The sequence below is a fragment of the Podarcis liolepis genome, assembly GCF_965112155.1.
Source record: "Podarcis liolepis genome assembly, chromosome: 2".
NCBI lineage: Eukaryota > Metazoa > Chordata > Lepidosauria > Squamata > Lacertidae > Podarcis > Podarcis liolepis.
Window position 1 is genome coordinate 59,937,454 of NC_139555.1, and position 12,828 is coordinate 59,950,281.

At 40.2% G+C, this 12,828-nt stretch overlaps 1 protein-coding gene across 2 annotated transcripts in view; it reads left to right on the forward strand.

Annotated features, from left to right (window-relative positions):
* Positions 1 to 12,828, forward strand: part of SPOCK1 (SPARC (osteonectin), cwcv and kazal like domains proteoglycan 1) — a 394,124-nt gene that overhangs the window by 131,369 nt on the left and 249,927 nt on the right. For both annotated transcript variants that reach the window (XM_083488164.1, XM_083488163.1), the window contains exon 3: positions 498 to 543. In XM_083488164.1, the coding sequence (XP_083344290.1) occupies positions 498 to 543 (46 nt within the window). The remainder of the gene's footprint in view (positions 1 to 497; positions 544 to 12,828) is intronic.

Sequence of the window (12,828 nt, forward strand, 5' to 3'; positions counted from 1 at the left end):
AATGGAGTAAGGGAGAAAAGTGAACTGGTTATGGGGAAGGATTTCAACCATGTCATTCTCCACATTATGTCATTGGGTGTGCAATGATATCCTGAAAAAGTTTGGGATTGCACTCAAAAATAACCAAGCTCTCTGCTGAGTTTAAAAGAAAATTGGTTGGGCTAGATGAGCCCAATTCCAAATGAAGCCGAGAGGAGTTTTCCCTTCACTGGTTAGGCTTCTTTGAAATTCCCTGGATATATACACAACCCTGGAGCCACTAAGATAGCACAGTATTTTGAAATATATCTTCATTTTCTGTGTTATATTTTGTGTGTATATGTTTGAAAGCAACATTTTAAATTTTTAAACTTTGTTTTATCTTGAGGCCAAACAGTAAATGGATTACAGAAAAAGAGTTTGCATGTTTGTTTAACAAAGAAATAAATAAAAGACTTGCCCAAAAGAATACCTACGTTTCATTTTAACAGTTTTCACTCCTATTTTCTTCCCTTTAGGATGATTATTTCAGAAACTGGAATCCAAACAAGCCTTTTGATCAAGGTAAAAGAAATATTATATTCACTCTATAAAATTGCTTTGTTTTATAAGTATCAATATCCATATTGCTTGGTTTCTCAACAACATAGCTTCACCTATTGGTTTAAAACAGCTACTGACAGGAGCAGCCAGCCTGGCTTATTTCATAGAAATTGCTTACAAGGGTACCTGCACATTTTGCTTCACAACTTCCTTTTCCAGGAGGGTTAGAACCTTAAAAACACTAAAGAAAGCAAATAAATCTTAACATCTAGATGCTCTGCCCAGGAGCACCAGTGAAGGCCTTCACAGTTATCGTAGTGACTGTGGGCGCTAGGTTGGTGACCCCAGATTAAACAAGAAAGTTCCATTCTTTCAACTATACCGTAGTCTCACTGAATTCATATTATTACAAAGGGTCAAAGTAGTTGCAACATGGAATTAGGATCTTTTGTGATACTTCTTTTACTCATTAGCAGCCCAGTGGGAATGCTTTGAAAACTGAGAAAGTGGTGCTTTGGAAGAGAGTGTCTAATTTACTGTTGTGCCTTTCCCCAATATAAATTACTTTCTCATGAAGACTGGTGCTTCGCATGTTCTGTAAAGATCTCATTTTTTGCAGTAACCTTTCTATGATCTCTCATCTGTATTGGAATAGTGTTGTGAAAGTAAAAAAAAATAATGCACTGCAAAAAACCATGCATATTTGTTATGTTTTGTGATTCTTTCACTTGTAATATCTTTAAATACATTTCGTCAAAGTTGCCAGTTTATGATGAAACAATTGTGCCAAACATGGCTTTAGAATTTCAACAGCATCTTCTGCTGTGTTTTCATTTTTCTTGCTACATTTCTGTTCTTTTTCCTTTTCCCTTTTTTGTGTGCTTGTGTGCAAGAGATATTTTAGCTTGCTTCCTCATCTGAAAATAAAAGGTCACCGTAAACAATAGTGTAATGCTACCCCTGGAAAGACTGCTGTTAAATGCAATTTTTGTTTCATTGTGAGTGCAAAAAAATCTCCCACAGCAAAGAGTACACCCATCAAATGTGCTAAAGGAAAAGGTGTCAGAGCTGTCTTGCTCTCATGTGCAGTATACAGAAATAAAAGAGTCAGTGCTGTGATGCAGTACCATATGTTGGCAAGGAAATACTGGTAAAGCGTTGATGAAATCTATCACTCAAGAAAACAATGTTACCAAATGATGGAATCATTAACCTAGCAGACCAAAACTCACCTGCCTTGAGGAAAGTAAAATGGTAAAGGAATATCTGGCCTGCCATTACTCTATAAATTCATATAGCCGAATAATAACCTGTCTATAACGGTAACATATGCCTGGATTCGTAAAGAATATAGAGCAGCACAGTATATTCACGATCCATTTCTAGTCAGATCAGTTTTGGTAAATCACAGATTCATGGAAGCCACAACTACTTTAGGAAAGGTATTTAATAAATTCTGATTGGCTGGAGCACATACAGATTCTACATGTGGGTAGTTTAGAAGTTTATCATAGCATCTAGAATTTCCAGAGACTCTACAGCAGTTTCTCAAACTTTTAGATCATCCTCCATTCTTAATGCCTGACTCTGGCTTCCGACCCTTTTATCTTTGTGCTGTCATCTGTTGTACAGATGAACATGCCAAGATCCTTAGTTATAACCTCATTTATACGGCCTGTTGCTGCTGCTTGTGTTGATCTGTGGGATACTAATCTGAACACTGGCACTATAAGAGGAATAGAACATATCTCTAATCCTATCCATAAACTATAGTCAGGAAAATACCGTTAACCACAAAGTGACTACTCTCTCTAGCTCCCTTCTTTTCAAATCATATTAGGATGTTAGGAAAGTGGGGGTGCTGTCACAGTCCTCTGTCAGGGATATATAATGCACCCAGGTCTTGGCTGGAGGTCAGGAAGGCATTACTTGCTTAATGAACATACATATCCATGTTCCTTTCAAGGGGGAAACTACCATATTGAGAACCCCTTCTATACAGGATTGTGCAGCAGATTCTTTCCAGATCTCATACGGAGAAGATAATAAGGCACATTAGCAGTCCTGCTGGGGTTGTACATATCAGTTTCTGCCAGTTGAGTAAAAAGCAAAGAATCTGCAACCATTCAACTGGAAAGTAGTTTAAGTGCATATTATAAACTGATGGTACCACACTAGATTTCTAACAATGTGACGGCCACATTTCTCCCTTAGAACTTAACATTTCTGCTGCACCCAACAGCACGGCAGAAGAATACCATTCTGCACTGGTGTCCTGAAAACCCTTAAATAAGAAAAAAAAAGCTGCTTGAAATAGTTTTTCATTAAGACTCTGTTACTAGCAAGGAGAACATGTGGGACAATTAACCTTCCCTGGGTCTTGCCTCATTAAAATTTTAGCAGATGCTATTGATCATCTTTACACTGCATGGTGTCTACTGCAAACAAGCACTGCTGGCACTCTGGCATATATAAGAGGACAGCTTCCCAGGCTGGTGACCAGCATTATAAAGCATGCAGTTTTGTAAATTACTGTGCAGTAACCAACCAGTTCCATTACAAATTTTAAAAATCCCTGACATTTCACTGGCACATTACAGACAAATAGTATTCTCTTCCATATTTATTGCTGTATTATGTGATGTACATCACAGTAGTTACTGACCAATATGTGTCTGATGAAGTGCTAAAAGTATCCTTGAGATCCAATCATTTCTACAAAAACAGCTGGATTGTGCTGTTGTTCTGCCCTGGAATTTATCTCCTGTGTGTTTCTGGATGCAACTTAAGGACAATCCACTCATGCAAGTTTCAGGTTTGCCACTACTGGAATACCAATGAAATACATCTCTGTTTGGATTAGATGTTCAACAGAATGTCTGTAGGCTACCTAAATCCCTCCTTAAGCCTTGTGTTTCCAGGATTTAAATTTGGTTTTTTTGTTTTTCACTGTTGATTGGCACAGGAATTACTTTCCTCTGTGGACATACAATGATTTGAATGTGCAATTCTTAATGCATAATTATCTCGTTCATGCAAAGAAGGTATTTGTGAAAGGACTCGCCCATTTTCTAACCGGTACATAATCACAAGCTTCCCGGCTGTATTATGTGGTGATTGAATGTGCGTGTGTAATGGTGATGTGTGTTGGGGTGAGTTCAGGAGGGCTCGGTTTCATTCTTTACTGAAATGTGACCATTTTATATAAGTAAGCCTTATGCTCCTGCATTGCATTGCTGGTTTTTATTGTCTTGTATTTCCTGGGATGCTAATGTATTTGTGCTCTTGGAATTCTAATGATGTCAAGTTCTCTCTCATATTTGTAATTGCCTTACTTTCAAGCTGCTAATCAGTTTGCTGTTATTGTGAACGCCACGTTTCCTCTCCAGGGCTTCTAAAGCTAGTCTGCACATGTTCTCCCCCTCTCTCTAAAAATCCAAAGCACAGCTATTGCACTCTGACATATAATCAGTGACCTGTTTAAAATTATTGATTTAAGCTGTTCAGAAATCAGACTTCATAAACTGGGCAGTTTTAATACAGATAATTGACTCTTGGCAGTTAGGTCCCGTTACCTTAGGCCAAAATAAAGCAGGGCAGGGAATGATAGTGTTGTTGATACAATGCTACACAACATACACCTCTGTATGTCCTAATTGTTAAGAGATTCATGTCAAAGCCTCCATTGTTAGATGGGCCAAGTAATCCTTCTTCCATAGTTTCCCATCATCAGAATACCACTCTGTGAGCTCCATGTGACATGAAGTCAGAGAAAAGGGCCCCATGTCATGTGTCTTATAGTCTCCCTATATGGGGTTTTATATTGGTGGTAGTGTGCTGTGAATGGGAGTTGTTATGCCATATCCTATGCTCTGCCACAGCAATATTGGTAGGATGGAAGGTGACCGGAGGTGGCTACTTTGTTTTGGGAGGTAAATTCCTTATACCAGGTTGGCAGCTTGTCTAAAGCTTTGCAGCCATGTTCTGGGTGCATAGAAGATTTTGCATAAGTGTGCCCTTACGCTGTCCCATCCACAGCTCACCCCAATTTCATCAACATACTTTCACTGGTGAAATAGCTCTGCAAGCAGAGTATTCTACAGGTATGTCAGAGGAGTTCTACTGGCAGATCTGTCAGGACAGTAGCATATTTCGAGTTCCACCAGCATAATTAGGCTTCTGCCACTTCACAATATACCTCTGCTGGTGGATCGGACTGCACCCTGAAAGTCTCACATAATTGATCAGTAATCAGCAGAAGTACGTGGTTCTAATTTCAAAGTCTGGGTTCATTTTAATGCTGGGAATGTGTATTTTTGACTGCTCGCTGTGACTAGGAAATAGGATTGGGGGATAGGAATTGCACAGGTGGCAGGTTTGCCAACTTGAAGTCTTATTCCTGAATTTAAAGTGGAGGGGGGAAAGATATTGGCAGAACATGTTTATAGTCATAAAATGGAAGGGATTTATAGCCAACAATTAAGCTATTAAAATAACCATTAGGATTCTATTCTCCTCTGAGATTACAATATTGACTCACTTTTCTCCCCTTAGAGAATGCGGGAATTCTTTCACTTCATATGTGAGGACTTGACAGAGAATGAGAGAACAGGTAGACAGGCAGAAGGATGAAAGGGAGATTTTTCTTCCACTCTTAGCCCCGTAGACTAACAATGGCACCCAGTAGAGATAGAGAAAACTCAAGGGTTGGAAGCTTAGAAGCCGCAACACTCTATGCTCTTTTGCTCTTGGACGTAACACATTCAGAATTAAAGATAGCTCCAGGGACTGGAAAAGAAACCAACAATCTGTACTTTGTCCAAAGCAGTTGTGGATTTGAGCCAAAAGAGAAGCGCACAATGGAGGTTTCTTCTGATATTATGGAACGTAGCAGTTACAAACAAATGCGGATGGCCCACACTGCCATGCTTCCACATCTTTCCTCCTTCATTCAGAATAAAAGGTTCAGATTTATATTGTAATCCACTCTGTGATCCGTGGTATAGAAATGAAATAAATAAATAACTTTTCCAAATGCAAATATGGCTGTACCTGCCCCCGAGAATGGAGGGAGAATGCGGAAGTTTGGCTTTGCATGATAAAAGAGAAGTGCAGGGTATTTGCACTCCTCTCTGCCTGCCACCCATGTCCCATGATGATGGAGGTTTATTGCCTGCTAAAATAAGGAAATATGTACATAGGCCACAAATGCACCCTTGATTGCCTATTGGCAGGAGGTGTGACTTCACTGTCTTACTGTATTTCTTGTTCCTAGAAGAGCAGCAAATACAGCTTAGTCGAAATACCACTGCTTGCCCTTCAAGTCATTCCAGAACTTGGGTGTTGTGTAAATGTACCATATATCCCAGTTGTGCAGCCTGAGCCCCCCCCCCCCCGTGCTTTTTTTGCAAATAGTGTCGTTCCTGTCATTTTTACTATAGCTGTTCTGCTACTGCTCACTGAACTACATTATAGGGCCAGCTCTCAAACATAAAGAAACCCATTAAACATGCTCTATGGACTTGAACAGTTCACCTTGTTACATTTGAGTCCTGATCCCTGCAATTATTTCCTCTCTTTTTTAATAAGATGGTGTCAGATTTTAAAGAAAGAGCTGGAAAAGTGGTTGTATACCTTTGCTACATACTTCATAAGTACAAGAGAAAAAGTCAACAGTAGGTGTAGCATAACAGCAACATTTCATTGTAATCACTATGAGCAATAACAATAATATATGTAGATTATAGAGTGTTTGGCTCTATAAATAATAATACAGACCTTTGCCCTATCCTCAATTCTCAATGCAGTAGAGATGATAAAGGAAGAGGAGTTGAAGGTGAAGGTAAACAAGGGAAGGATATGTTTTAGTTCAGTTATAGGTACTTCAGCTTCACCACACTAGAGGATAAGAACTAAGAAGTTGTGCCAACAAAGTTGTTGTTAAGAATAATATTTATATCCTCCCCTTCCTCCTGAAGGAGCTCAATAAACACATCAGTGGTAGAACAATACAATAAAACAAAATGAAAACAATCCTTGATTAAAAACAAATATATCTGTATAAAAATAATTACAGGTGCAAATCAGCATAAAGATCTCCATTTAAAAGAAGAAGGAGATTTTTTATGAAGGGTTTGAAGGAAGGATGTGCCATCAGAAATGTGTTCATTCTTATCAATGGTTAACTTTTGAAATGTTAAGTTAAAAGAACATATATCCAGCACAAGAAATCTTACATGCCACTGTAGCAGAGGTTCATTTAAATTCTTAACAGATTTGCAGAATCCTAGATATGCAAGCAGATGCTGTTAATTTTTCTGGTAATGTGCACCAATAAAGAATAAACATTGATAGCCTTAAAATCAGTGAACCAGTTTAGAATGGTTTATAATTTGTTTGCCATATGGCATTTTAAAAAGCATCATTACCCAAAAGGCAGAAACACTGGAAGTAATGGGATGCTTTTTGTACTGCAGAAATATGCTTTGAATTAAAAAATACTGGTCTCACTGAATGACCATTATTATTTCTAATAAGCAAGCAGATGGATACACTGAAAAAAGAAAACCTGTCTCATAAATGAGACTATATCCAATTTCTCCAGAATGTTGGGTGCAAGAGATTATAGAACTGCCAGTTATAATAGATGTAGGAGGTGCAAGTGTCATTCACCTATTTGGCAGGACCTTTCGAACTACATTTCCCACACGCTCCACGGCAGTTTCTGAAATTGCTCTAGTGAGGGTATACAAACATTTGTAATTAACCCCGAATAAGCAACCCAACCTCTCAAAGTTCACAGTTACATTAAAGCAAAATATCAACTTAAAAATGGCATGGTGCATGAATCTTCATTAAGATCTTATTTCTGTATTGACTAAATACCAAGGATAGCATAAATGAAAAGGCTTGATGTCACGATGGGTCTCAGTGGTTCAGCAGAATTGGCTGCTTTCGTAAAGAGATCTCTGAGACCCAGGCTAGACATGATACTAATTGGGACTGAGGAAGGGGAAGTTTAAGTCTTTCCTTTCTTGCCATAGTCCTGACAGAAATCACTCAGTGACCCAGTTTGCAAGTAATGCTAATGCTGAGCCAAACCCTGTCTCAGAGTGAATGAACAAATGAGAGGCTTACAGAGTGATATCACAGCTGCAGGACTCCTCCCCACAGTCTGACCGCTACCACATTACCCAAGGCTAACAATGGGTTGGCTTAGTGTTACTGAACTAGGCTTCACCAACATTAATTGCAGGGCTCCATCCCTTAAAAACAACTTAGGTCAAACTAGGCATGGCAGTGGCTCAGTTTACATGTAAAGCTAAGGCAGATCTTGTCTTAGTGCATGCAGGCTCCCAGAGAGGAGATTATGATGCCTTTGCTGCTCCTCTGGTCCTCCTGCTGCTGTGAGCTAAGTCATAGCCATTAGTGTGTTACCTGAACCCAGGTTTATGGTTTTGTCTTACACAGTCTTTGCTTGCCAGCTTTCTGTTTGATTGAATGTTGAACTCTAGAGCATGGATAGCCAATGTAGCACCCTCCAGATACTGTTGGACTACAACTCTCACCATCCCTGGCCATTGGTCATGCTGTCGGGGGCTGATGAGACTTACCGACTAACTACAGCATATGAGCGCATCGTTTCTGCTACTCCTGCTCTAGAGCCTGTACCCAACCAGTTCCCAATACCAATATTCCAACTGATGAAAATCCTCATCCATTGTGTTTATGGTATTCTGATTAGATCCACTAAGTTTGTTCTGGTATAAGCTTTCATGTGCATGCACACTTCTTCAGATACCTTCAGATGCTACTGGACAATTTTTTAGTCCCCTCTCCTGACTTCGTCAGACCAACACAGCTACCTACCTGATTAGATCCAACATCTTTGTATCCTTTTCATGGTTCCACCTTTTGAACCTTTTCTCATTCTTCCCTAATTTTGAACAGCCACTCCTATTCTTTTTACCAGGCCAACTCGTAACTCGTTATTTCTTGCTATCCGATTTTCCACGCCCTGTCATCAAAAATTATTCATTGCCTTTTAGCTCTGTGTTTTGTGCAGGAAGCAAATTCCATTTATGCATTCAGGTCATTATGCCTTCTTGTTCTCTCATGTGTGGAAGAGAAGAAGTGGCTGGCAGACACTTATGCCCCGTTTGCGGCACCTAGAGCTTTAACCCTCTGTGCCTCTTGACACCCACAGCTAGGCAGTACAGCTGGTACTGCCTAAAAGGCCCAAGAATGCCAAAACTGTTCAGATTTTTAAAAGGCCAGTGAGCATGCAGTGTAGTAGATTATTCTCTCTTCCGGATATTGTCTTTTCCCCAAAAGGGGGGGGGGGGCTGTTCTCAGACACAGGTATACACTATAGTAGCTCATCCTTTCTATTTCCACAAGATTCCTTTTTCCAAGAAGGAAGGATAATCATCAGAGATATCCAAGCATCCTTCTGCACAGAAACTCCTTTATGCTTCAGCTGGAAAATATGATTCATCCTCTGCTCCCTTGTTCCATTGGTATGCTAGCTGGTTTCTGGGCAGCCTTATATAAACTGGTGCATGTGAGACAGCAATATGCCCACTGGTCCAAGGAAGAATGTTTCCAAGAAGCACGATAAGGTATTTAGCATTGTATCAGCTGGGAGCCCCTGGCATCCGTGTACCATCATTAAAGCTTTTATCTACAAACACCTGAATGTAGATCAGTCCTTCCACTTTGCCATATGAAGTAAGAATAGGACCCACATCTTCCTAGTGTCTGACAGCTGAATTATGACCCACAAAATGGTTTCTCTCAGTACTTCTGGGGGGTGGGGGAGGGAGAGAAAGAGAAAGATGATGACTGGAGTTAATGAATATCCTTCCAGAAGGAGATAATGAGAGAATTGTGATGCAGGGTAAAATCATGGAACCTGCAATTATTTTTGAAGGCTTCAATTTTCGTTTAGCCCTAGCCAAGATGTGCTTTTTGAGAAGCCACTCATAAATCCATTTTCTGGAATTGTTTATTTCTGTATCTATTTTGCTCCCCATAAATGTGCAGTTTCCTAAAATCTTTCTGTTATTTCTGTTTCACTTGGCAGATTTTCTGTTTGGCCACTTATACCATCCCCCTCCCCCCAATACTCTGGGTTTTGATGTTTATTAATAAGAGTGATTGCCCAATAAATCAGCTTTATTTTAATAGTGCTTGAATATGGAGAGAACAATAACTGAAACTGTGAATGAAATGAAGTACTTAGCATTAAAAAATATAGTTGGAATAGCTGTAGGCTCTGACAAACCACATATGAGCAAAATCTATAAGGATGTCTTCCTGTATTATTTAATTCTTCAGTACGCCATATCAGAATGTCTCTGTGTTTGACTTGCCATCAGATTTGTAATTCAGTTTGACATTAACAGAGCAATCCTAACCCCAGCCTGGCAGCAGCAGGGTGTGACCAAGCAGCACAGCCTCTGCTGCATCCACCACTCTGCCACTTACACTGGGGCTGGGGTAGAAGACAAGGCAGGCAAACCAGGAGTGGACACAGCAGCTAAGCCCAATGATGGCATGGGATGGCAGAGGATCCAGCTCTGGGGATCCTATGTTGCCTTCCAACATGCTCTGTTTGGGGGAATTCCTACAGGTTGCACACTGGGGAACAGAAGACAGCAGAGCTGTTTGGGGCTGGGTAGAGCAGGGGTCGACAAAGTTTTTTGGCCGCAGGCCGGTCGACTATCCCTTGTGGTGGGCCAGAGAAGCGGCACCAGTGGGGGGGTAGCTGGAAGAAGAGGTGACGGGGGCAAGTAGTCCTCTCCCCACCCCCCAGCCCCAGCCACTGCGCTTACCATCCCTGGGACTGCCACCACTACCACCACCGCTGCTTCTCGTGGGTAGGCAGAGCGAGCTCGGCCACTCCGCTCTCTGGGCCACAGGAGCACCAGGACGGCAGTTGCGGAGGGAAGATTAGCGGTGCGAAAGGACTGGATCTGGAGAAGGGCTGCTTAAAATGGCACTCAGTCAGCTTAGCCCAGCTGCCTTCTTCCTCTAGGCAGGGTGGGGAGAAGGAAGGAGGGAGGAGGTGCCGCCGTGGTGTGGGGGGAGGAATGTAATGGCGCAAGGGGAAAAAATGGCGCAGCCTGAACGAACAGAATCCCCACGCCAATCCACAGACAGTCCGTGGACCGGGTCCTGAAAGCAATTTGGCCTGATCCGGCCCACAGACCTTAGTTTGCTGACCCCTGGGGTAGAGGGAGATTTCCACCCCATCAAATCCTGTGATAGCAGGAAGCCATGAGTTTAATTTCATATGGTGGTGGGATAAAAAGTTGGGGGGAAATCAGGATCTATAGGGTCAGGTTCAAATGATGAATTTCAGCAGCAGAAGTCCACACAATGACTTCTGCTTGTGCAGTGGGGCTCCCCACCCCAGAGGTATAGGATTGCAATGTAAATATGTATTGTATACTAGTGAAAATTGAATTAAAGTTGCAATTAGGAAACATTAAGCACCAGTATTGAAACTGGCAGGCACCAGTATTTTGAGGAGTGTAATAATATTGCAAAGTATTATTGGCATCATCCAACCAAAGTTTATAAACAGCTTATGCTTAACCCTGTCATTGAAATTAATTGAAATTAAAAATGCTTAATTTGGGCTGCCTCAAGATTTATATATTCAGATGAGACACAAGATCTGTATAATTTGTGTTAACTTTCTGCTTTGATTTTTACATTCAATTTTCTGTGTGTGACCTTACTTAACCCAGAGTGTCTGTGTCTCAATTTGCTCATAATTAAAACAGAGGGTAATACTTAGGCTTGCACTCAGAAATAAAACACTGTGAAGTAAAATACTCCTGTTAAGTGGAGGGACGTTATTTTAATGCTGTGCACATTTTTAGATTATAGATTCTGAAAATAGATGAAAAGCCTGATTAGAAACACAATGGTAATTTTAAATACCTAAATTGCCTTTGTGTCACACAGTATGATGTGCTATAAAGATTTATTTAGATTTTTTATTTATTTACTGTCTACATTTTTAATTAGAACAATAAATGAAGAGGTGAGATGATTTGGATGGTGAGGGAGCCAACATTTCGTTTAATATCATAACCTGGCAAAAATCCATCCTGATCTTGATAGATTACCTTAGTCATTTAGTATGCCTTTCATTGCAAAATACACCATTACCACTTAAATAAATTTGCATTTTTTTTTCTTGAACTAACAATGAGAAAATAGCATTTTTAAAAGTATTTTTGGTGACAACTTCTACAACTTTCATGTTGTAATAATTTGAAGTGTCCAAGGAAAAGAAAGGCAAACCAAGATTACAATAAAAAGCTCGGATAACCCTTTCAACTATTAGACGTCCAGGTGCTATTTTAACACAGTGCAATTTGTTTTAATGCAAGCAGTAATGACGATAACTGCAAATCACTGCATCAAGAAGCTTTTAGAGACTGAGCGCATGAAACAGAGGTCAAATGTTCTATTTCCCGTTGTGAATTTTACATGAGTTTAATACATTGGCATTTTCAGTACTGAAACCTGTGAAATACTGGCCAATACTTCAAAGGCACAATCTAATAGAGCCTCATAAAAATTGGACTTTAAATGTGCAGATAATTTTCCTCTTATATTTTCATTTGCATGGACCACATTTCATGTGCAAATAAAGCGTTTCCCTGCTTTCACATTCATATAGATGTATCCATTGAAGTTTTGTCCTCTAATATGATCAGTGCAGTTAGTGTCTGGAACACAGAGGAGGGAAAGAATTGGCAGCTCCAGCAGCATTAATGGTGATATCCGTCTTGCCCACAAAACAATGGAGACTTCCCTTTCCAAACTAGGTGCACATCTGCCCATTTCCCTACTCTCCTCTCGTACAGAAGTTGAGTTTGATGCCAGCAAGTAACACTGTGGGTTCCCAGAAGAAGCAGAATCACCGTGTTGGATAGAGGTACCTGGACTGGGAAGCCACCACTCCCACCCACCATAACTGGACAAAATACCAACATAAATCTACTGTCGCTTTGCTTCTTAAAGCTGCAGACAATACACAATTTTTGTAGAACATGCTTGATAAATTAAGAGTGTTGCCACAAATGTGTAGCATGGATAGATTGTGTAGTGCATTATAAATGAACTTTTGATCATATTATTACTTAAGAAAATGCAGTAAGGCACATTAAGAATTGCGCTCAGTGGGATATACAATTAGCTCAAAGTGGAGATTCATGATGTGTTTATCTTGCCATAGTTGCAAATATTTTTATTTTCAAAAAACAAATACACAATGGACTTCAT